The sequence below is a fragment of the Pimephales promelas genome, chromosome 23 (assembly GCF_988280905.1).
Source record: "Pimephales promelas chromosome 23, fPimPro1.hap1.1, whole genome shotgun sequence".
NCBI classification, from domain to species: Eukaryota; Metazoa; Chordata; class Actinopteri; order Cypriniformes; family Leuciscidae; genus Pimephales; species Pimephales promelas.
The window spans coordinates 3,505,635-3,531,122 of record NC_142791.1 but is presented as its reverse complement, the minus strand read 5'-3'; the positions used below and the strand labels follow the sequence as shown (position 1 = coordinate 3,531,122).

At 35.5% G+C, this 25,488-nt stretch overlaps 2 protein-coding genes across 2 annotated transcripts in view; both read right to left on the bottom strand.

Annotated features, from left to right (window-relative positions):
- uvrag (UV radiation resistance associated gene) overlaps positions 1-12,773 on the bottom strand; it is a 114,409-nt gene extending 101,636 nt beyond the window's left edge. Inside the window, exons 1-6 of the mRNA XM_039677630.2 lie at positions 12,438-12,773; positions 6,392-6,509; positions 5,118-5,152; positions 1,524-1,685; positions 504-578; positions 243-328 (exon numbers count right to left, since the gene is read on the bottom strand). Of these exons, the coding sequence (XP_039533564.2) occupies positions 243-328; positions 504-578; positions 1,524-1,685; positions 5,118-5,152; positions 6,392-6,509; positions 12,438-12,545 (584 nt within the window). The 5' untranslated portion in view covers positions 12,546-12,773. The remainder of the gene's footprint in view (positions 1-242; positions 329-503; positions 579-1,523; positions 1,686-5,117; positions 5,153-6,391; positions 6,510-12,437) is intronic.
- A 2,124-nt stretch (positions 12,774-14,897) lies between these two features.
- On the bottom strand, positions 14,898-25,311 carry dgat2 (diacylglycerol O-acyltransferase 2). The gene is made up of 8 exons (XM_039677353.2): positions 24,974-25,311; positions 24,302-24,430; positions 24,058-24,165; positions 23,868-23,938; positions 20,474-20,678; positions 19,068-19,242; positions 17,157-17,359; positions 14,898-15,395 (listed from the first exon to the last, which is right to left on the bottom strand). Exons 1-8 carry the CDS (start codon positions 25,011-25,013, stop codon positions 15,241-15,243), a joined length of 1,086 nt encoding a protein of 361 aa, XP_039533287.1. The 5' UTR covers positions 25,014-25,311; the 3' UTR covers positions 14,898-15,240.
- Between the last annotated feature and the right edge of the window lie 177 nt (positions 25,312-25,488).

The following is a 25,488-nucleotide window of genomic DNA, read 5'->3' as shown; positions in this document are numbered from 1 at the left end:
AGTTAATACAATGAAGGAGATTGATTTAATCATTAGAAACTCAAAATATTATGTTATCTGAACGGCATAAATTATTTAAGTTGATTTGACAAAAGAAAAAATGAATCATGAACATATTTTTTTGTACAGAAATGGCCATACTCTACACTTGCATAGGATTTGATTGCATTGTGAATGTTAAAGTAAAATAAAAGGTAAAAAGGCCTTTTTTCCATGATATATTCCATTGAGTCTTCTCTCACCTCAGTAAAGAGAAAACACTGTAGGAGTTTCTGACAGAGCTCTGGTCCACCTGGAGCAAACTGTTCTTCTTCTTGTCAGAATTCTCCTGTGGGAAAGAAAACCGTCCATGAGCTTCACAAAGAGTTTCTTCTCACCATGTGAAAGATTCTACAGGTTGAAAAACCCAAGAGATAGAAGTGAATTCGAGCTCTGATAGATGACAAGGTTTGAAGATAGTCTGGAATTTATTTTGAAACCCATACCAAGAGTTTGAACAATACCTTCTGATCAAACTCAGCTGCATAGTAGCCGTCATTCAGTCCAAAGATGATCTCATTTGGATTTCTGGAGCGAATCTGAAAGAAAAGAGAAATGTTAAAGGATTTTTGGGATGTGATGTGAACCTGAAGCAGAATTTACAGAATTATATACATTAACTAGAATGTACATTTCCAGAAGAAAATGTGATGCTGTGCTTGCAGTGGCAAAACTCATCACTCGGTTGCTAGAGTGTGGTACATGATAGCATACGAGTCAACAAACATGTCTGTACGATGATCTGGTGTGGAGATATGGCTTATTTATGTTGTTCAGGTGGTTGCTAGGGTGTTCTGAGTGGTTCCTAGGCGGTTGCTAAGGTGTTCTGGGTGGTTGCTATGGTGTTGCTAGGCGGTTGCTAAGGTGTACCGGGTGGTTGCTAGGGTGTTCTGAGTGGTTACTAGGGTTCTGTGTGGTTCCTAGGGTATTCTGGATGGCTGCTAGGTTGTTGATAGGGTGTTTTGGGAGGTTGCAATTATATATATATATATATATATATAAATATATATCAATTATATATAATAATAATTATTAGTAGTAAAAATAGGACATGAAAAAAGGACCCAATGTACATTATAAGAAGGAATTTTCCATGTTGATTTTTTCACAGGTATGTTGCCCAATATATTGAATTATGCATTGCATTGTGTTTTAGGGTATAACTAATTAACTATTCTGCAGAAAATACCTTTTCTGTTTTTCTACTGCCATTTTTTACAGTGTAATATAATAATACATATTATAATTATTATCGCTACTACAATTAAACATAAAAGTGTTGTATGATTTTATACATATTGAACTTGGAATGTTACTCAGGAATTCGAAACATATTTACATTTATTTTCCCTCATAAAACTTAAATAAAATCTTAGAACAAAACACTTCAGGAAACTAGATGTTCATAAAAGAAAAGCAAAACATACTTGGTAGAGAATAGAAAAAGGAAAGCAAGAGATATATAACACATTTTGACTACTCACCTGTTGTCCTGTGTATCTGAGCCCATCTAGGTTGACCTTCCACTCAATAAGCAGTTGGTATTGTTCTTCCCTCCCACCCCATATTCTCACCACAAAACACGACACAGACATGTCCAAGAGGTCCGGCAGCATGGCAAAATCTAAGCTCCGCCATGTCGGGTTCTGAAAAATATACAAGCAAAAAAACATGAACAGGGTTTATAGCCAACTGCTTTACAATGTATTAATTTTCACAATTTTCAGAGTGTTGATGTTTGTAGCCAATCACTGACATATCTGTTGAGAGTGTGAACGCAATGGCCAATCAGACATGTTTAATTTGACAGAATATACTCAAAACATGAATCCTTACATTATAACCAACAAAGCTGTCAATAAAAGATTCATGGCAGAGACCTCACGTTGCAATGTAGTGTTAATGTAAATAAAGAGTGTGCGTACCGATGGATGGCCATGTTAATTTTTGACCCTGCAAGGGTACTTTGTGAGTAACATCTCTGCTAGCAGATCTGAAATTAATTTTTGATATGTTTTATCTTACCTCAAGGGCATCCAAGATGCACGTGTCTTTGTTTCCACAGTAGTTTCAATTTTGATATTTTTAGGTCAAACCGTTCGTGTCTGTCAGTCATATAATGCAATTTGGACTTCTCTGTGCGTGCTCTTTGAGGTGGTGACCATAGACCTCCATTCTATGACTGACAGACAGAAACGGTTTGACCTAAAAATATCAAATTTGAAACTACTGCGGAAACAAAGACACCTACATCTACAGCTAAAACATACCAAAAATTAATTTCAAAGTGAACTATCCCTTTATTAAACTAATACAGCCAAAAATGCAGCCAATATATGATCAAATAGACCAGCAATTAAGGCTGTTGGACATATCGACTTCATTAATAATGCATAAGTGTGGTCAAAGACGCAGCACGCCAAGCTTTCAAAGACTAACAGCAGAAACAGATTTGCAAAACTTTCCCGTCATGCAGTCTGGAGGCTAAAGAGGGTCTTTCTCCAAGAGGATGTGCAGCTGACAAAACTACCATCACAGTGACTAGGTCAGCAGAAATAAATACAAAACACTGAAAACAGCCATCAACATGACCACCAGAGGGCCTTAAATGAAGGCATGATCACATAAATGAACAGCGGAAGGACGAACAGGAAGGCCGTAAAGGAAGGGAAATGAAGAAACAAAAAAGGAGGCAGAGTGGGACAAGAAGGTTAGAGGTTAAAGAAGAAAATATGTTGTGTGTGTCAGAAAAAAACAGTAGTTACATTGAGCTCATTAAAATAGTATTTTTAGCATGTTTGAATACACATATTATATACATTTATACATTACAAACAGGGCCTGAAATTAACACCCGACCTTTTCTGACTACGTTTGGATGTGCGAGTATTAAACTGTTGGTGAGATGGGATGAGATAATAGAGTGCTGAAGTGATGACGTCACTTTGTAGGACAACTCGGAAGCTAGTGGCGCATGGTGTGTTTAAAATAAAATGAATAATCGAATTTATTAAAAATAAAGATAGTATATGGAATGTTTTCCCAAATTACATATTTAACTCTTTGGGTGGCATTCATTTTCTTTTAAAATGTAATTTCTCAGTAGATAAAATCCCTGTTAAATTGGCAAATTTTCATAAGCACACACTGCTGGCTTGGCAATTAATATACAAACACAATTTTTCACCGCATCGATACTTCATATGGAACAACAAAGATATCTTGTACAAGAAAAAGTCAATCTTTAATCAGACAGGGTACAACAATGGAATCCTCAATGTTAATCAGTTGCTTAATGAACAAGGTTTACTTTTAACATATCCTGAATTTCTCAATAAATTCATGATTCCTGTGAGGCCAAAAGAATATGCTATAGTTTTAGATGCAATCCCTGGCAGAGTAGTTTCACTTTTACGAACTTTTTTTTACTACTTTTACTACCCATAGATCACTACCACGTTTTGGCCTACAGAGTGACGTCGTAACTTCGGAACTCTATGTAACGCTAATGTAGGCTACAGTACAATGAGAGTTGCACAGATGCGTGTGCAACTGTGCATGTTGGGAACCGGTGAGAAAATGTCCGGTACCCGGCAACTTTACCAGTAATAACAATATTAATTTAGTTCATAAGTAACGGTTCCTGAACGCTGTAACTAAAGGCTGTTAAGACCTGTAACGTTACGTGACTGTGGCGGATGTTGTTGGTGAGCCTGGGTCAGGTCAGTTTGAGTTTTTATTTCATGGAATTTGTTTACAGTAAAGAATACACAACAACATTATTTTGGTTTAATAAACTTTATTTAAACTTTCGTTTGGAGTTAAGTGCGCACACTCTTTAACGTTTAAGTTTATTCTTACCGTTCTTTTTGTTTGTTTGTACGTTAGTCCCGTGAGCTGGTGCACCATCAAAAGGGGTTCGAGCGGAAACATTGGACGTATTTATATGGTTCCGGCCGATGATCGGGCCACAACCACTCCGGTTTCCGGTTTCTTCTCCGGGGGAACTCAAAGGACTATTTTGCTTGCTTTTCTTTTGTTTGTTTATAAGAAGTATATTTATTAACAGAAGTCATTTGATAGTATTATTTGAGGTGTTTGTCAAATGCAGTGACCCATCATTATTGTATTTTTTTTGTTATTTGATTTTTGGTATGTTTGGTTTACCACCATTGGGTTAGCATTGGCTTTACTTTTGTAACCCCATCCTATGGAAATAAACCCCTAAACGTTTGCAGTAGCCTGTTGCCTCCGTGTTCTTTTATCCTTTACTGGTCTCGTCTATCACAGTGACTAAATCAGCCATCAACACAGCCGCGTGTGATTTGTTTACATACGAGCTGGGTAGGTCTATCTGTTGCGTATATATAGTATATATACTATGGACTATAAGACCAAGATGTAAACAACACTTGGTCCAGAAGCACTTCCTGTTTCAGTTTTAACACTACATAAAAGCTGGGATAAAATACAACCAACAGAACATATAAAACTGAATCAAAAAGTTAAAAAAAAAAAAAAAAAACATCTTTAAGATTTTTTCTTTACATGTGAATTAAAGAAAACAGTTACAAACTGAAACAGGTGTTTCTGGACCAGTGGCTCGGAGGCCTTCTTGGCGAACTAAAATAAGGAATTGTTTCAAAAGTGAAAGGTTAGTGGTGTGAGCACAAAAAAAGTCCATTTCGATTTTATATAAGTAAATGACAATGCCTTTTTGTGTAGGTGAGAGGGTAGATTTGTCATTTGTGGACCACAAAACCAGTCACATGGGTCAAATTGTGAATTCTATATCACCTTAAATGAATGGAAATGGTTTCATAAATGAACTATGAAAGCTATTGCTACCATTGCTAATTTTTCAGCAGTCCCATAAGGCATAACAGACATTGAGGACATTAGTGAATAAACCAAAAGACATTCACTTTTATTATCTGATGGAGACGATGCTGATATGCAACGCTATAACACGTTCAGCTACACCACGCTACTAAGCTGTGATATGCTGTGCTCCGTCTACCATTTCACAAATTTTAAATAATAAGCATTAAATCGCATGACCAAACAAAAGCACTCACCAATGAGTCTCGGATGACTTCGCTCTTATAAAAATCTGGAAAAGGAAAAAGAAGCAAGTTAGAAGTCATACAAAAGCTTTTAAATCAGAGTGACTTACACACTTCTGTATATGTTTATTCAGCAAGGACACATTCATTTGATCAAAAGTGACAGTAAAGACACTTGTAATGTGAGTCATGTGACAAAAGATTTCTATTTCAAATAAATGCTAAAAAAGTTAATTCCACAAAAACTACAACCAGCCCATCTTTTACTACATTACTGTCCATTAGGGAAGGGAAAGGGTATATTGTGAAAATTAATACTATATACGGGTCATTCATTTAAAGAGTTAAAATTCTCATTAGTTTAAAGCTGCTTAGCATAACTGTTGGCTTTTAATATCCAACTGCAAAATACACTGAGATAACCAAGTACACAAATCTCCAGGTTGATCTCCCCGAATGTGTACAGTGTAAATACTAAATTGCTATTAAAACATTGTAGTGTTTATTTAAGCAGTCCCAGACAACAGCTCAACCAATAGCGTGACTTTAGGGGTGGGGCCATCTCTTTGATATGGAAAAAATGTGGGGAAAAAATGGAAAAATTGAAAAATTTGTTTGGTGTCACTTATGACACAGAAATTACGCACTGCAGTTTTAAAGTAGTTGACTTTTAACTAACTTTTGCTAATAATTTACTCACCCCCATGTCATCCAAGATGTCCATGTCATTCTTTCTTCAGTCGAAAAGAAATTAATTAATTAGAAATTTGATGAAAACATTCCAGGATTTCGTGACTCTCTTGATCAAACTCGTTCATCAAAAATGAAAGAATCTTTTTGAGTCATTTCAATCATTTCGTTCGTTGAATGAACCAAATGACTCAAAAAAAAGATTTGTTCATTTTGATGAGCGAGTTCGAACAGGAGAGTCACGAACGCGCATCACAGAACAGAGCAAGGCGCGCATTTGAGCTTATAAAACTTAAACTTTTTTATTTATTTTTGAAATGACCAATCGTTTCACTAGATAACCGATCACTTATTCATCGTCTGGAATCGTTTAAAGCCATTTGAAGCTGCACTGAAACTCTCATTTGGACCTTGAACCGTCTGGTTCAATTAATTAATTTCTGTTCGACTGAAGAAAGAAAGACATGGACATCTTGGATGACATGTGGGTGAGTAAATTATCAGCAAAGTTTTTTTTTTAAAGTGAACTACTCCTTTAAGTACTAAATTAGGCGAACAGTCAGAGAGTCTCAGCGAGCTCAGCTAGCATCAGTCACCTCGTGATATCCGTTCTTCCTGGCAGAGGTGAAGGCTGAAGTAAGTGTCAAGCAGAGGAGAGCCATTCTTGTTCACAATGTTACGGGCCGCTATGCTCCGCAAGTGACGCAAACGCCTCTGTTGGGACAAAGACAGAAAGACATTTAGTGAGAAAGACAATCAAATTTTTTAAAAATGACTTTCAAATTCAATTTTATTTTTACTTTACTACTTTCACAAGCCGTACATCAACAGTAAAGATTTTTCAAATCTTTCAAAGTAATGCATGTACGATGGTTTTTGAGAGTGCCATTTAAGCAAGCAATTGGGAATACATCATGACATTTCTCAGATATTTCTCAAGATTTTTTTTTAATAGGTGATGTCATGTGCTGGATGTTGAACGCGCTAAATTCTGAATGTTTTGCAGTTCTCCATTTTCCATCACAAGCAACTGACAGTGAACAGGAACAGACTAACACACAGGGCAGGCACAAAACAAAACATCATCATGGTCTCATTGTGAGTCTCAATGTCTACAGTCGACTGTTTGATTACCAACATTTTTCAAAATGTCTTTTTTCTGTAACAGAAAAAAAGAAACTCGTGCAGGTTTGGAACAACTTGAGGGTGACACGAGGACAAAATATGCATTTTTGGGTGATCTATCCCTTTAAATGTGTATTTAGTTATTCAAAGACACACAATAAATGCTTATTTAATTAATGCTGACGGTAGATCATAAAGTATTATGGCATTTGCTATTCTATAATAAAAGAAAAGCAAATGTTATTATACTTTTTCATTTACCATTTACTTTCTTTGTTTATTTATTTAATCTAATCATTTATTAGACAGAACTGTTAACTCTCCTGTTACCTTCAAATCTGATAACATTTTTTACCTAATTTAAACTTCCACAATATTATAATTTTTTTTTACAAAGGTTTGTCTCAGGTAATTTATGTCTTTGTTGACTCGTTAAATTTCAAGAAAAAACTCGAAATACGATCTTGAGAATGTATTCCGAATTTTTACTTGAAATTTAACCATTTTTTTCTCGAAACACAATGACTTTATTCTCGACATTTAATGAGTTTATTCTCAATATTATATTACGACTTTTTTCTCAAAATGTAACGATTTTTTTCTCGAAACACAACGACTTTATTCTCGCAATTTAATGAGTTTATTCTCAAGATTGTATTTCGACTTTTTTTAATCTCGCATTATAATGACTTTAATCTCGAGATAGTTTTATTTTTTTTATTATTGCTTGGCCCTCATCCTCTTCCGTAGAAAAGTCATTCAATCTGAACTGAAGCAAAAAAATAATAATATTTACAGACGTTAAACAACGAATGGGGTCAAATTGACCCAAAGATAATAGACGGGTTAAACAGAGATGGTGAAATTATGACAACAGAGAATGTGAACCTGGATGCGTAAGCACTGGACCTTCAAAAAAATTATAATTCCAAAACATCGACCAAACTGAAAAATGTATAAGCTGAAAAAAATTGGCAGATATTGGCAATATATTGGTCAACATGAAAAACGCACCATTATTCTTTATATTTTGGAAAGGGATAGTCATCATAATTGTGATTCTGTGGCATTAAAAACCCTTGTTTATTCAAAAACTAAAGTTATTAATAAATAACAGATACAAAATGAGATGGAGAGAAAGTCCTGAGTCACCATTCACAAGGTCCAGATTTAAGGCACAGGCGCAGCCGTTTCAATGAAACACTTAATCTGAGAGTTCAGCACACTAAAGTCTTCACCTGACCAGCTTTCATCACAACCAGCCACAAAGAATTTCCAGTGCCGACCGTGAGGCATTAAATACTAAATCTGAGTCATGGGATGCCCCACAGGATTATTGAAGCTGCAGGAACAACACCACACTTTGTTCAGTTTTTTCCCCCATTTCTATCTTTTTTCAGACAACAAAACACTGATGAATATCAAGGGTCAGTTTGGTTGAATGGTAAATGTTAGTAGGTTAGCAGAATTAGCCAAGGAAGCTAGCATACGATCCACTTTCCCTTATTAGGCAGTTTGCACTTTGCAGCTGTTTCAAACACTTAAAATGAAACCGAAACATCAAACATGACTTCATTCTAAATTTGATCAATTATATCACATTGAACAAAAAATGCTTTTCTGCAGGAAAACAAATTAATTGTGTTTAAGGGTGTGAACGAGGTTATCTGTAGTCCATTTAACAGTGGTCCTTTAAGACTTTGCCTCAGGCAATAAGAGTGTCACAAGTGACTGTGTAACTGCCAAAGAAATTGGTGTCATAACAACCATTTCCAGAAAAATAAACCTCAGACAGGTGTGACAAGCTCTAACAACCCCCATCATGTGATAGGGACTTCATATTTGGTTTCACATTTCAGTGTTCCTGATAAAAATCATGCCATTTTTAAGCTTCTGTTGCACGAAGCCGGTCAGGTACGTTTGATATTAGTTTGAGCAAACTCTGGATCAAAACCGAGTTGACAGAGAGCGTTTATATTGAGCGTTGTGAACCTGATCTAAACCAGGTTTGATTTGTATGGTTATTATGTCTACTCCAGAGTTTCCACTACGGACATTTTACGGACATTTTGATGATATGAAAAATATTTGATTACTTATCAATGATTATAAAATAATAATAGTAGTGATAATAATAATAATTATAGTATTAATTATTACTTATAATTATTAAATTATTACTAAATTAATTACAATATTCAACAAAATAATAAATACTGTAATATTGCGCTGTAAAACAAAAATTGATTGAATTATTAATATTTTATTTTGCAGTACAACTGTAAAAATACAATACTATTATGGTAAATGTTATATATAAATCGCAAATTTTTTCACAAATTTTTGGAAATTACCACCACAAAATCAGTCATTTTGATTGCAAAAATCACCAAAAAAAAATCATGAAATCCTGGAGGGACTGAATACTAATGTTAATGTGTTAATTTCTTCGTTTTCATATTTTAAACCATCTAGCTCTTTTTGGGTGGGGGGAGGGTAGTTTATAAGTGCATAAGTGCAAGTTTATAAGTGTAACTGCCAAAGAAATTTGTGTCATAACAACCATTTCCAGAAAAATTAACCTCAGACAGGTGTGACAAGCTCTAACAACCCCCATCATGTGATAGGGACTTCATATTTGGTTTCACATTTCAGTGTTCCTGATAAAAATCATGCCATTTTTAAGCTTCTGTTGCACGAAGCCGGTCAGGTACGTTTGAGATTAGTTTGAGCAAACTCTGGATCAAAACTGAATTGACAGAGAGCGTTTATATTGAGCGTTGTGAACCTGATCTAAACCAGGTTTGATTTGTATGGTTATGTCTACTCCAGAGTTTACGGACATTTTACGGACATTTTGGCGGTAAAATATCGCCTCTTAGTTAGTCAAAACTGGAGGCAGGCTATGTAACAAAAAAAAAAGACAATCAGTCCGTATTGAATGCAACATGTTTTTTTAGCCTAACTTTCAAATTGGTTTGAAACAATTGTTTTTACCATGGTTTCACATTCACAGTTTAACAAACCAAGCCCCCTATCCCTGAATAGTAGCCTATTTTGCAAGATGTAAACAACACTGGTCCAGAAACACTTCCTGTTTCAGTTCGTAACTGTTTTCTTTATTTCACATGTAAAGAAAACATCTTAAAGATGTTTGTTTAACTTTTTGATTCAGTTTTATATGTTCTGTTGGTTGTAGCTTTTGTGTAGTGTTAAAAAACTGAAACAGGAAGTGCTTCTGGACCAGTGTTGTTTGTTTACATTTTGCAAAATGGTCTATTGTTTTTACTCAAGCCAACTTAATGATACACTCTCAGTTTGTCTCATTTAGCTGGTAATATTAAAATTGGCCACCGTGAAATGACTCCTTATCAAATGAACTGGAACAAACAAATGACTAGGCATATAACATTGTCTCGAGTCATTTTAGGCTACTTTTTACGCTGTTTTGCAGTGCTGAATTGTGCAGCTGTCGACTTAAAATCAAAACTTCCCAGTGTCTCCACAACTTAAGCCGCGTAAGGCCCTGTTGTTCACATAACACGTCTTTGAAAATTATGTCCACACAATTTGCCATGTTTCATTGCATTATAACAAATAAAACAATTCACTCCAATTAAGCACAACTACGCAATATGCTTACAAAGTAGTTTTTAACAAATATTTAATAATATTCGAATAAAAGGTGAAGATGCCGATTTTTCTTGTAAATGGACTAAATATATACTGATGACTCATCTTGCAATATAGACTTTTGTCCAATCAGATGCTCTCAACAATGGGAATGTTTATTTCTAATAAAAGTTGTGTTTGCAATTAAAAATGTGATTGTAGAAAAAAGTTTATTGTGCTTGTTTGTAACTCAAAATATTTGATTACTCATCAATGATTATAAAATAAAAATAATTAATTAATATTTATTATTATAAAATTATTACTAAATTAATTACAATATTCAACAAAATAATAAATACTGTAATATTGTGCTGTAAAACAAAAATTGATTTAATTATTAATATTTTATTTTGCAGTACAACTGTAAAAATACAAAACTAATGTCTTAATTTCTTCATTTTCATAAACCATTTAGGTCTTTTTGGGTGGAGGGAGGGTAGTGTTTATAAGTGCTTTTCTTTACAAGAGGTTGCATGTTTTGTGAATGTTGTGTTTGAGTCCATGTCACACTTTCAGTTTTATTTTAATTAATCATACAACTCTGCATGAAGCCGTCAAATCATACAGTAATTACGAGCATCTTTCTATTTGACAGCATCAATATTACTGGTATATATAGCAGCAGGACACGGGAATATACTAATGGCAATATATTACATTAAAAATATTCACATTGATATTGCCATTAGTATATTTTCATGTGCTGCAGTTTATACCAGTACATATTTATATCTAAAAAAATTAACTTAAATTTAAATATTTAATATGATGTATTATTTTATATAGCAAATATTCAAAGTGAGTTCTTCCTGCAAGAAAACGCTCTTTACTTAAAGCAATGCTAAAACATAACTCCAGCCCCATGTTCGCAGCATTAAGTAATGCAACATTTCTCTGCAGAATGCCAAGTCATCAACAGACACGACTTAACAGGAAACCCTGCGATCCCCAAAACACTTCGCGGGAACCAGTGGTGATTAAACCGCAAAACTGAGGTCTACACTCTCAGTTAGGACAGCTTCAGGCCATGTATGTGCACTGTGTGTATTGTGCAACATTGCACCATTGCAATTGTTACAACACACACACAATCAAAACTACTCTCTAACATCTCAAGCATTACATCAACAATAATACACTATATGCAATCTTAAAATCCTTAAACCCTTAATTGCAAAGATTTTTTAATAAAAAGGTATAAATTAAAACACATACTATCAACAAAAATAACTGGGTTTTTTTTTCGTTTGTTTGTTGTTGTTGATAAACCATTAAAATGTCAATAATAGACTGTAACATGAAACCAAATGAACCAAACATTGATAACAAGGGTTTATCTTTGCAGAGCCCCCAAACAATGTCTGCCAATGTGTAAGTATGACATCATTTACAGTCATTTAAGTCAGTGCTGTCAAGCTGCAGTGCAAATTAGATAAGCACAGCTCACTCCATAAGACAACACCAGCACTACCTTCCTAGGCAGTTTCAAAGTATTTTAAGCATGAACAATAAATATTAGGAAGCTGTCTGGTCTATTTTGTGTATGTGTTTTTGAGTTTGGAGACCCACTACAGTGATAAGACTACACTACACTGTGAAACCGCTCTGGTATTTCTGACATGAACAAGCCAGCGCTTTATTATTAACACAGACTTATTAATTGCTTCCGAAATGTCTATTTGAAACCCCGTGCATTCGTAAATGTGGACCAGAGCTTGACTGGACATGGAGGCCCAGTGTGTTATGATCATCCGGTGACATGTGACACATGCACCAGAAGATCCGCTAGATGTTCGCGCGCACATATGGAGCATTAGGCTGGGACTGCAGGTGTAACGTTACCTGTTGTGATGTGAGCTCCACATGCAGGACTCTGGAGGACCCTGCTCCGGGGTTGCTGCTGACAGCTCCAGCGGACACTGCGAGATCCCGACCGGCGATTGAGTTCATCCTTCTACGCTATCATAGGCGATAGCCTCATTCAGCCATACAACTCAGCCCCATCGGCGAGAAACTTCCGGTACGAAGGTGTCAGATTCTGAACTTTCTTCAAAAACGTGCAGGTTTGTATTATAATGTACATTAAGCACACTAAACACAGCTACTAGGGTCCACACGGCGGCATAAACAAAGTAAGTCTTGCCTAGGAAGCCATTACCGCGACCTTGATCGCCAAACCCTCGCTTCGTACCTATTCGCTGAGGAAGCTGTCACTAAAGCAGAAACTCGGTGACGTAAATGGGTATTCTACGTTGATTGGTGTAGAGCTTGTCAATCAAATTGAAAAGGGCGGCAGGAGGCCTTTAGAAACTCATGCTGTGCACTAGTTCGTAGAAAAAATGAGGAAGCAAGGGGTAACGTGACCAGTTACCAGTTTAGTCCCCTTATTTTAATATCTGGGTGAGCATTGCATTGATACCAGCATAAAATAATGTGAAATAAACGGGCATGTTCCACGAATTTATAAAACGACAAAAGTGTAGTTCTTTTTTAAAATCTTTTAAAAACAAAGATTTTTTTAAAATAAATTACTACAAATTAAAGACTAATTTTATTAATAATCAATAAATAACTTTTATTAGTATTTGTATTTTCATTATTATTAGTAGTAGTAGTAGTAGTATTATATGAAGTAGAATTCTCCATGAAGCACAAGGGGGCGCCATTGCCCAACTAAGCCAAATTACAAATTACAAGTTTTACGGACCTAGTTCATTTCTGTTCATTTTAAAAGAATGTTTCATTTTATTTTATTTTTCATTTTTTTATTGCAGTCAAAAAAAAAGTAAAAAAAAACATTGCATGTGAACATATATGAAGTCCGTACAGACTACATTATTAATCATGCATAGTCCTACTCATTATAACATGAAAAAATAAACTAAAAGCAAAAAAGAGAGAATAAACTAATATATAAATAAATAATAAATAATAATAAATAAATAAGATATTTGGGGGGGGGGATGATTAAACAAATCATACAATTTCTAGATCATAATTTTAAGGCCTCAGTTTGTAAAATAAATATTTAACATAAAAGTAAACAATTAGTGACCTAGATAAATAATTAGAAATCTTTCATTCATGGCTATGTGCCCCACCTCACTTTAAGCCAATCAAATAAGTCCCAGACAGTGACACTTTTCTGCCCTACAAAAGTGGTACACTAGTTGCTTTATTAATACATCTTGAGACTTTACATGCTGTAATAAATCCTATAATATTCTCTACCTTAAACATATCCTGGGGTTTTCTGTTAGTTGGTTTATTAAATGCATATTTAAATTTTTACAAAAGTAAAACAAACATTTATTATGTTTAATTTGTGAAGAGAATACTGATTTGGCCATACAGCCTTATTGATTAATTTAACCACTAATAATCTCTAACTGTTGCATAAATAAAGGTTTTAAAACAGGAATAAGAGAACATTTTCTGTTATATGTCATACAAAGACAGTGTTACGGCTCAAAACAAGACAGCACATGGTACTTTTCCGTTTATTCAGAAAATATACAAAAGTTGAATTCAAAGAATCAGGATTTCATGTACATAAATGAAGGCTGATATCAGAGATGGACGCTGCAGAATTTATTCCATATTCATAAGTCACGATCCTTGGTTAAATGTCAGCATGTATTGCATATTATAAACCAATCAAGAGCTGCAGGTCCCCTGAATCCATTTACATACAAAATCACAATAAAAATGTGTTCTCTCAAATATGATTGCACGTGTACTTGGCACTTGAATTCAGGTTAATTGATATTCCAAAAAAAAGGCTTGTTTGATTTGGCATGCAAACACATGTTTGAGGTCTTTCAAGCATTTGCTTTTGGAATAATTACCTGATACTTGTAACTGGGACAAATGTTGATGTCAAGGTGAAAACTGAACTTTGCAAACGTCAGTAAACAATTTGCTTGAGCTTAACAAAACATGTGCAAAATTAATACTTCTGTGGTAAATTATCAAGTGTTACAGAAAGATAACCAGTATTCTGATAATACTGTCACACATTTACAGAAATTCATTATCATCTTCACCTCCTAGACTTCACTTTAACCTTCGAGCTATCGGATCATTTTCTTAAAAGCAAACTTTCCTGTCCTTCATTCCGACGTATTATTCCAACAATTGAGTCACAATTTTCCTTTTTGGTTAGTTGCTATATAACACAAGGCCAAAATCCATCTCCACTCTTTGGTTACACAACCACCCTTTGGCTTTTTAGTAAAGCAAAACTCCCAATAATTGCATTGCATGTGCATTAAAAATAATACAATAGGGCAAACACTTTTATCTAGTACAGCATTTAAATTAAATATTTAATACATTACTTGTAATATATATATTGCCATATATTGAGGAATATACATCCACCATCTGAGAAATCGAGATTATACTAGGCAGCCGTCTGCGAAGTATTTATTGTAGATTGCCACCCGGTGGCGATGAGCAGAAGTGACACAGGCTAGATTCCCTGCATCCCATGTAGAACGGTACATTTCAGTACTGTTTACACCATTGAATGAATAGAAACCGCATTGATTTCTTTCACCTTCTCTGAACAGGCACTTTAGTTATAGGCGGATGTTCCAGTGTGTTCTTTTATAAAGTTATTACAATTCTTCAATGTATTCTTTCATTGAATTAGAAGGATGTCACTCTCATTTAGACCAAAACGAGCCTTGTAATTGTCAAAGAGAGACTTAAGGGACCTGATGTACATATCATGGTACATATCTATGACGTCCTGACTCGGCTCCTCGATTTTCGGGACTGTGATGGGTTCACCAACTGTAGAAGAGAGAAGTGTTTTTTTATCAAGTTCATTGACAGAGCATTAAACGCTACCAAGTTCATGTCAACAAATGTCTAAATTTTAACCAATAATGGGATTCTGATGTCAGGAAATATTGACCGTATGCTGAAAGAGCAGTTTTATCAATAGAGAGACTGTCCTTGAACTTTATAAAACTATTTTAGGTCTTTTCTAGATATTTTTATGTCTCATTACCCATGCATAGCCCTTAGAATAAGCAGAATATCTAGTACAATTCAAATAGACACATATTAATTCTATTTACCATTAAACCTGTAAATAAACATATATAATGTATAATGTATTATACACTGTATTTGTGATCAAAATTATTCAACCCTCATTGCAAAATCAGGTTTATTATTGGCAAAATGTGCATTTTCAGCTGTTTGCAATGAATAAATCAAACAAAAGTAATTGAAATAGCTCAACGCAAGTTGTTTGTTTCAACAATTTCAACTGAAAATGCAACTTTAAATTACTTCTCATAATTATCCATCCCCTTTATAGCAAGCATCTTTAGTACTTGCTTTAACTAAGGGTGAACTTAACTTTTTGGACCATTCTTTTGACAAAAGCCCTATTCGCACGGGATTAGTATTATCTGGGGACCTCGTGTGAATTTGAAAATACCCACCCACATCTGAATTTCATGTGGCGCATTCGCACGGGATAAGCGAAGCCTGTGATTTTACTCGAATTTACTGACTTATCTCCCGGATATGATGTCATTAGGCTATAGCTTGGAAATGTCTTGTCGTTATTATGTCTAGCTGTATATAATAAACAGAAGAATTGCCCTGCTATACATGTCAATCATCTCCATCTAATCATTCTTTTTGTTTTTCAGCTTTCTCTGGGTCACGATATGACCCAGCACCCAAAATACTATCAAAACACTCCAACGCAGCCTCTATTCTTCATTGAAAGATGGATAAAAAAAAAAAAAACTTTGAAAAAAAAATATAAACGACCCCGCCAGATCACAGAGATGTCGATTCGCACAGGACTAATATTATCACAGGAGCTACGTTTTCTGCGAAATATGGTCGGTCATTTGCGGGAGAATTATTATAGACATGGCCGATTCGCACGGGATAAAGATCTCAGACAACCTACGTAATTATTACAAATGGCTAGAGGTCACCAGGTGATACTTATCCCGTGCGAATAGGGCTTTAGTCATATTTCTAAGATGCAGCTCAACAAACCCACTCTAAAAAAATGCTGGGTTGTTTTAACCCAATTTTGGGTAAAATATGGGCAAACCCAGCCTTGGGTTACATTTTTTAAATGACATTTTAACCCAATGGTTGGGTTTGTCCATATTCTACCCAAAATTGGGTTAAAACAACCCAGTATTTTTTAAAGTGTAGCCAGTTCATATATTTCATGTGTTCTAGCTCAAGCTCACCTGGTGCAACTAATGAAACCCTTGATTACCTTGAACACCTGCTGTTGTATTCAGGAGGTTATATGCGGAAAACACTTGAAACATTTGTTTTGTTATGCAATTTAAATTACTTTTGTTTGATTTATTCATTGCAAAAAGCTGAAAGTCTGTAATTTTTGCCAATAAAGATGATTTGCAATGGGGGTTGATAATTTAAGAAAATTACAACTGTATATATGTATAATTTACTCTTTTAAACTCTATCTAATTTTGCAAAAGGCTAACATCTTGATTACCTAGATAGAGAAAAATGGCCATAAAACGTCTGTTTGGTGTCACTCACCAACAGTAGTGATGGGTTTGCAGTAAGGTACAAAACCCCATGACTCTGGGAAGAACAGTCCACAACCATGAAACAGGCACGGGGCAAAGCCTAACATCTTCTGAAACCTCTTTTGAACCACACGCCACCAAGAACCATCGTTGAAAATCAGCTGTTTGTAAACCTCATTCTCACCAAATGAGTAGACGGGCACCAGATCAGCACTGAGAGGGGAACAAGAAGTTATCATAATACACATTTTCAATCATAATCAATTTAAAGGTGCAATGTGTAACAAAGTTGAGTATCTATTAACAGAAATGCAATATGACATCCATAACTATGTTTTCAGTGGTGTATAAAGAACTTACTTAATTAGCCGTAATGTTTTTATTACCTTAGAATGAGACATTAATAGCTCCATAACCGCGGGAATCCCCTTCTATGAAGGTCGCCATGTTGTGACGTCATATTCCTACCGTAGCCGAACGCGAACAAACAGCGCTACAGAACGCGTTTCATCACTACCTTGAAAGAGAAGTAGCGGAAAGCTGGAAGCTAGCCTTACACTCCGTGAGTAGTGACTTTTCCCTTGTGAGTTGTGTAAAATATGTAGTTGGGATTGTTTCATGTAACTTAGTTCTCCCTCGCTGTGTTATGGGTTTGTTATGTTGGGGATAGATGTGCTGTTACGTTCGTGAGACAGCTGATGATTAGTATTCATGTCATTGACCGTAAAACAGTACGTTACAGGAATCACTAACCTGTCGATAGAGACTTTTACTAAAGTCTTTTATCACTAAAGTCGATCGCGAAGAATTTTAAAAATCAGAGAAAAAAGCCTATTGTGTGTAGTAAATAGTATCTATGGGATGCGGAGATGACATGATTGTAACAGCGCGCGCAGTTCCGACCTTTGGACTCATGCAGACGCGTCCCAGCTCAGCCACAGTAACAGCTCATATTAGCCAGCTAAACTATTACTACCCTGTTAGAAAAAATATATAGCTGCTCCCTCGCTGTATTATGGGTTTGCTACAGTATGTGGGGAGAAATGTGCTGCTGGTTACGTTTGTGAGACAATCAGCTGATTATTATTTTATTAAATTTTATATTAAAACCCTTGATCCTCACCTGACTATGGCTTTGTAAACAGACAGTATTCATGATGTGGTTTATAATGGACTGTGGTACAGAAACAGTGACAATGTTACACACTCTTGGCTTCCTATGGCTATTCTCTGCTGTCTCAGCCGACGAGATGTTTGTCCCGTTTTAGCAACCGTAGCTTCTTCCAAAGGGAGGGGTGAGCAGTGGGCTGAGCCCTTAGTGCAAACCTGGTGCAAACTCGCAACCGAACCACTAGATGTCGCTAAAAGTCACACATTGCTCCTTTAAGAATCAGTTTAATTTTTTCCCAAAATCTTGTGAGAGAGGCAAGTCGTATTTTAGGAATTTATTCAAAAGCACTTTTCTTGTAAGCTTCTTTGAGATTTGGGGATTTTCAGTGTATTATTAGGCATTGCTTTGTAATGATGTAGTTCCATTAGCAAAGTTCTTGTTGTTTCTCCACGTTTTATGATTATAAAACACTGGCTTAATACTTCACTTCAAACTACTTTCTGCTTTGTGTTGCTTCACCTGCAAAAACCCTGATGATGACCAAGAAAACCTGAACAGAACTGAAAGCATATTGCATTCACTTGAAGAAAAACAATCTACTGTTTTTCTGAATTAATGAGTTAATTATCTCAGAATTATCTCAGAAAATCAAGTCATTAATTCAGAAAAACAGAGCAAAAAAAATCCTTGAATTATGATCTTGTAATTCTGAGACAATTAACTCATTAATTGAGAAAAGCAAAGTGAATGCAATACGCTTCCATAAACAATACTGGGAAGGTGGTGAGGAAAATGATTTGCGGTTCTCACCCATGCTTGAGGGCCAGTTTCACAAAGCCTTTGCGTTTTTTCAGCGTGACGGCATTCATCCCCGGAGCACAGTCCAAAGATTCGGCAGCCCCTCCGATCACGATGACCACAGCGTTGCCAGTGCCGTTACTAGACAGGAGGTAGTCAATGGAGTTTTGATTTACAGGGCAGATACCTGAGTGACGGGAGAGTATAGTGTCAGACCTTTGGCATTATTATATTATATTATATTATATTATATTATATTATATTATATTATATTATATTATATTATATTATATTATATTATATTATATTATATTATATTATATTATATTATATTATATTGGAATTTTGAGGAAAATATTTGACATTTGTTTTTCAAAGAAACTATTGATGTTTGTTTCTTATAATAGGGTGGAGGAATAGTCTATCAATCACTGGGTACATAGGGCAGGTTTCAGCAGTTCTTCAAAAAATATTGACATCAGCACTACAGCAATGCTGGACTGTGTCTCTGTACGCAATAGGACAAAGCTCAGAGGTCCTTGACTACAGGATTCTTATCTACACCACAGAGAGCAACTGTGGTCCTTTTTTTAATCAGACAAAGAAACAAACTTCTTGCATTGAGAAATTTACTCTCCTTTTTTTTTGTTGAGAAATTTACTTACTTTTTCACCTGACCAACACTCTCAGAAAAAAAGGTACAAAAAAGCTGTCACTTGGGTTGTACCTTTTCAAAAGGTAAACATTTTTTGTCCATTTTAGGTGATAATATGTAAATTTTAGGTGTTATTATGTACATTTTAGGTGCTAATATGTACATGTAGGTGCTAATATGTACATTTTAGGTATTGACATTTTAGGTGCTAATATGTACATTTTAGATGCCATTATTGACATTTTAGGTGCTAATAATGTACATTTTAGGTGCTATTATTGACATTTTAGGTGCTAATAAGTACATTTTAGGTGCTAATAATGTACATTTTAGGTATTGACATTTTAGGTGCTAATATGTACATTTTAGATGCTATTATTGACATTTTAGGTGCTATTATTGACATTTTAGGTGCTAATAAGTACATTTTAGGTGCTATTATTGACATTTTAGGTGCTAATATGTACATGTAGGTACTATTATGTACATTTTAGGTGCTAATTTTAGGTGCTAATGTACCATTAAGGTACCAATATGCAACCTTTAGGTACAAAAGTGTATCTTTTGAAAAGGTACAAGGTTTGATTTTGATTTTGAAATTGGTGGAGACGGGGACATCAACTGCTGCTGAAACCTGCCTATAAATATATAAATATATTTTAAGTTTTAATTGAAATTATTGCTATTGTCACTGGATATTGGTAGCATCCCTACTGAATTCTACACCTCTGGTTTAATCCATAAAATAAAACAAGTAAGGTACCTCCAGACATCAGGTAATCCCTAAACACTGGCAAGCGGAAGTTTCCAGCCAATGTGGCAAGAGATGGCTTAATCCCGGGGAATATCTTGGAGAATCCGGTGGCCTCTGTCCCGAAGTTACAAAAACCACCAAAACAGAAGATGCCATGAGGATGGTAGCCAAAAACGTAGTTTCGGCTAGGGAGCAGGTTATGCGTCTTGATGAGCTGCAAATAATCAGAGAAAAATGAAGCAGGAGATTACTTCATTTGCATTGTTTCTATGCAATGCTTAAATTTCACAGTGAGAAATTATTAACTTAACTTGTTAAACAACTTCATTTGAACTAATAGCTATATATTGCATTTTCAAAAGGCCTCCTAGATTTAGGACACTTTATCTAGGTAAAGGCGTGTGTACATTATATTGTTCACGAACACATTTTCTTATCATTAAGCACTTATCTGCTGTTCTAATACAGTACATAATATTTTTAGCAGATAACTAAGGACAGACATGCCTTATTAATATTCGCAGTAGATAAAGCGGAGCAACAGTTAATGAGTTGAATGAGTATGTACTGTACAAGAAGCTGTAAATACGTAAGAGCTGCTTATCCTCGTTTCATAAACAGCAGTCAGTGTTACATAATGACATTAACGGATGAAAAAATCAAAGGTTTTAAGACAGATCCTGATGTAGTGTAAACATCTGGAGGGGAAAGTCTAGCCTTTTGTACGTTTGCAGGTGCAGTTGCTAGTTTTTCGAAATCTTACACTCAAAACAACACATTTATCATACAACAAATTAATATTATTCTTTCCACAATAATATGGTGTTGTGATGTTGCCAAAACAAGGTTTCTGTTGGTCATCACGGCGAAATCTCGTGACCGATTTCAACTCTTTGCGAAATATGGGTGAGGAAATGTTTCGCCCTCAAGAGAAATTCACAATTGTGTGTATTCATTTATTAGATGACTGATGAATTAATGATTTTGACCATGACAATTCGCCCTAACCACACCTTAAAGAGATAGGTCACCCAAAAACTGAAATGAATCACCCTCATGCCATATTATGCCCTTCTTTCTTTTATGGATCTAATGGCAGTGAATAGCAACCAGCATTAAGCTTTCTAAAAAAACACACACTAAAGTATCCCATGTGACACATATTGTATATTTCATACACAACATGTGTTTACATCGGATGATTCTGTGATGCGTTTGCGTCTTTTTTTAAAAGACTGATGCTGTTCGCTATTCACTTTCACTTTAAAGATACGTTTTTAAAAGAATCTCCTTTTGTGGTCCATATAAGAAAGAAGGACATACAGAATTAGGACAACACCAGGGTGAGTAATGTATGACATAATTGCCATTTTAAGATAAATTATCCATTTTAAAGGAGTAGTTCACTTTTCAAAAAACTTTTGCTGATAATTTACTCACCGCATGTCATCCAAGATGTCCACGTCTTTCTTTCTTCAGTCGAAAAGAAATGAAGGCTTTTGATGAAAACATTCCAGGATTTTTCTCCATATAATGGACTTCAATGGGAACCAGACGGTTCAAGGTCCAAAAGACAATTTCAGTGCAAACTACAAACTGTTCAAAGGGCTTTAAACGATTCCTGATGATGAATAAGGGTCTTATCAATCGAAACGATCACTCATTTAAAAAAAAAAAAGTTTAAGTTTTATATGCTCAAATGCTCGCCTTGCTCTGTTCTGCGATGCATGTTCGTGACTCTCCTGTTCGAACTCGTTCATCAAAATGAATGAATCTTTTCCGAGTCAATTTGTTCGTTTCGTTCGTTGAATGAGCCAAATGACTCGGAAAAAGATTTGTTCCTTTTGATGAACGAGTTCGAACAGGAGAGTCACAAATATGTGTCACAGAACAGAGCAAACTTAAACTTTGTTATTGATTTACTAAATGAGTGATCGTTTCGATCGATAAGACCCTTATTCATCGTCTGCAATCATTTAAAGCCCTTTGAACAGTTTGCAGTTTGCACTGAAAGTGTCTTCTGGACCTTGAACCATTTGGTTCCCATTGAAGTCCATTATATGGAGAAAAATCCTGGAATGTGTTCATCAAAAACCTTAATTTCTTTTCGACTGAAGAAAGAATGACATGGATATCTTGGATGACATGGGGGAGATTCTCAGCAAAAGTTTTTTCAAAAGTGAACTACTCCTTTAATCATTCCCATATCTATCACACTTTTCATATAGACAATTTTTAATCACAGCTGACCTTATTTCTCCTCACTCTTATCACTGCTGGCACACACTATAACAGTAGGCAAAGTGATGATCTCATCATGTGACTCAAACGCTCTATGTGTACTGCAAGGTAAATTTCTAAGCCAACTGGCCTATGCAGGGAATTCCTTTGAGAGAGTCCTTTGTATTAAGAGTTTTAGTTAAATATGAATACTTCAAATTAAGATTTGCATTTAAATAGTACCATATTTTAAGACTGAATTTATAAAGTGAGTCACAGAGGTCACAGTTCACTTTTCCGTTCCTCAAGCAGATATTTGTTTTATTCCAAAATGTTTTTGAGTTCCTGTTTCACCTATGTTGTTCAATGGAGCCCTTGTGTTCTGGTTCATATATCAGAAGTATGACACAAGACGAACAGAAAAACATGACTGATCAGGACGAGCAAAGTCTAGCAGAGCTCTTACAGCTCACATCAAGATCCACCCAATCCAGCAATGTCAAGGAGAGACCAAGACGAAACCAATCAATGCATGTTTCATGCTTATCAGAATATGCAAATTACACTACTGTTCAAAAGATGGGGTCAGTAAAGATGCGTTAAATCCAAAAAATCCTGGAACATGTATCAGTTTCCACAAAAAAAATATTAAATCTAAAATAAATATAAACACTGATAATAATATGAAATGTGTCTTAAAGTAGCAAATCAACATATTAATGATTACTGTAGTCATGTAACACTGAAGAAGGGAGTAAAATTCAGCTTCGACATCACATTACTTTTTGAAATAGAAAACAGTTATTTTAAATTGTAATAATATTTCACATTATTACTGCTTATATGCAGTCTGGGTGAGCATAAGAGACTTCTTTCAAAAACATTACAAAACCTTATCAACCCCAACATTTTGAACAATAGCGCATTTTCTGATGAAAGAGAGACAAAACTAACCTGAGTAAATAATAGACTCATTTTTGTGTGAACAGTCCCTTTTAAATCTAAACTTAAACTCTGCAGGACTCCATAAGGATTTGCACTATTAGATTTGCAACGTCCATACATTTTATAACTCAGTTAGAGGCTTATCTTTGTGTTTACCTAACTATTAGCCTTTAGCTGTTCAGTGTCTGAGCCATTTGAACTCAAACCATAATGTTGTATAAGATGTAAAGTCACTCACTCTTATGGGAAAATAGTCTCTAAAGTATGTCCACACAGTCCAATTTCTCACCCAGGTCGATCTGCGGCCTCCTAAGATAAAGATGTTGGAACATTTACAAAGAAAACAAATGCAAACACAGTCGGAACAATCATCACACACTCCTGAACAGGTTGAATCATGATGTGCTTTAATCATATCAAGACAGTACCTTGTTTTGGGGTGTTCCAGTCATAGATGAGCCAGGCCGTGTAAACGGCGGCAATTACCCAGAAGTCAGTGCAAAACATGTACATAAGCAGCAGAGAGCAGCCAATGCCTACAAGAGAAATGACAGACTTCATAAACGACCAAAAATAATTCATACGAGTTCAGTAAGGCAGCACAATGTCCTACATTGTAAATTCTCTAAGCCTTCGATTTAAGTCTCGTAAAGAACTTAACTGTTCACTCACCCATGGCAAGAAATGTCATGACAAACTGCAGGACGGAGATCATCTGCAGATGTTTCACGATCTTGGATCGTGTCAGCCAGGGGACGGACGGCAGGTCATGTAAAGCAGAGAGGATGCTGGAGCCTGAGCCTACGGGATTTAAAGGACACCCATTAATGCTTGTTCTCAACACTAAAGGTCTGTCTGAAGCCTGGGAATAAATGTCATGCATATCATCACTGTGACAAAGAAGTAACATACCAGTAATAACCAACCAGCTGTGGTTAAAACAGAAAGATATTTGCTTTTAAATCCTAAGAATCAGAGCACACACACAACCAACACCGTATAATAACTCAAATTCATTAAAAAAACTGACGCACACAGTTTAAAAAGCCCCACCAGAAAAGACAATTAATACAGTACTAAAGCACACACACTTTCTTTAGAATCAAATCACAAGACAACTCAATCCCGTAACAACAAACACTGTGAAGTAAGACACTAATGCTCATGTAACACTTTTATCCCTCTCGCTAAGTGTCTGATTGTTACACAAAAAACTATTATATGGAATAAAGTAAGGATTAAATTATTTTTAATATAGAAAAACTGTCAAATTAGGCTAAAAATTTTATTTGAACAACAAATGAAATGAGCAAAACAGCAATTATTTCACTTTCTTTTACTTACCCTTTTGGACACCGGAATATGCAGCGAGTATGGTCTTCATGGTTAAGGCACGAATGATAAATTAAACAGAATAAGTTGAGCTGGTGGAAGTTGAGCTGCTCTACAGCATCCCTCTCTGTACTGGCGTCAACGCGAGCTCACATGCACGCGCCTGTCATTTAAGCGGCTCTGGAGGAGGACTGGCGAACGCGCTATCAATCAAACTGTAAACGCCTTAGCTGTCAGAAGTTTTTATTTCCCCAAAAAAAATCAATATTCTGTCTGATAAATTTCTGATTATAGTCAAGCTGGCTGTTGCTGTTGCTGTCAACCCAACACGGCTCCGCTGGGACTGTTGCCTATGACTGGTTATCGCTTCTTCTGATCTGGAGGTTTTAAAGGTTTGTCAAGGCAAACTGGGACGGAGATGGGCGCCCAGCCAATCAGGTGGAGGATACTTTAGCCCCTCTCCCACACTTTTTTGACCAATGACCAATACTGATTGTCCACCGTTTATAAAAACACTCATTAGCCTA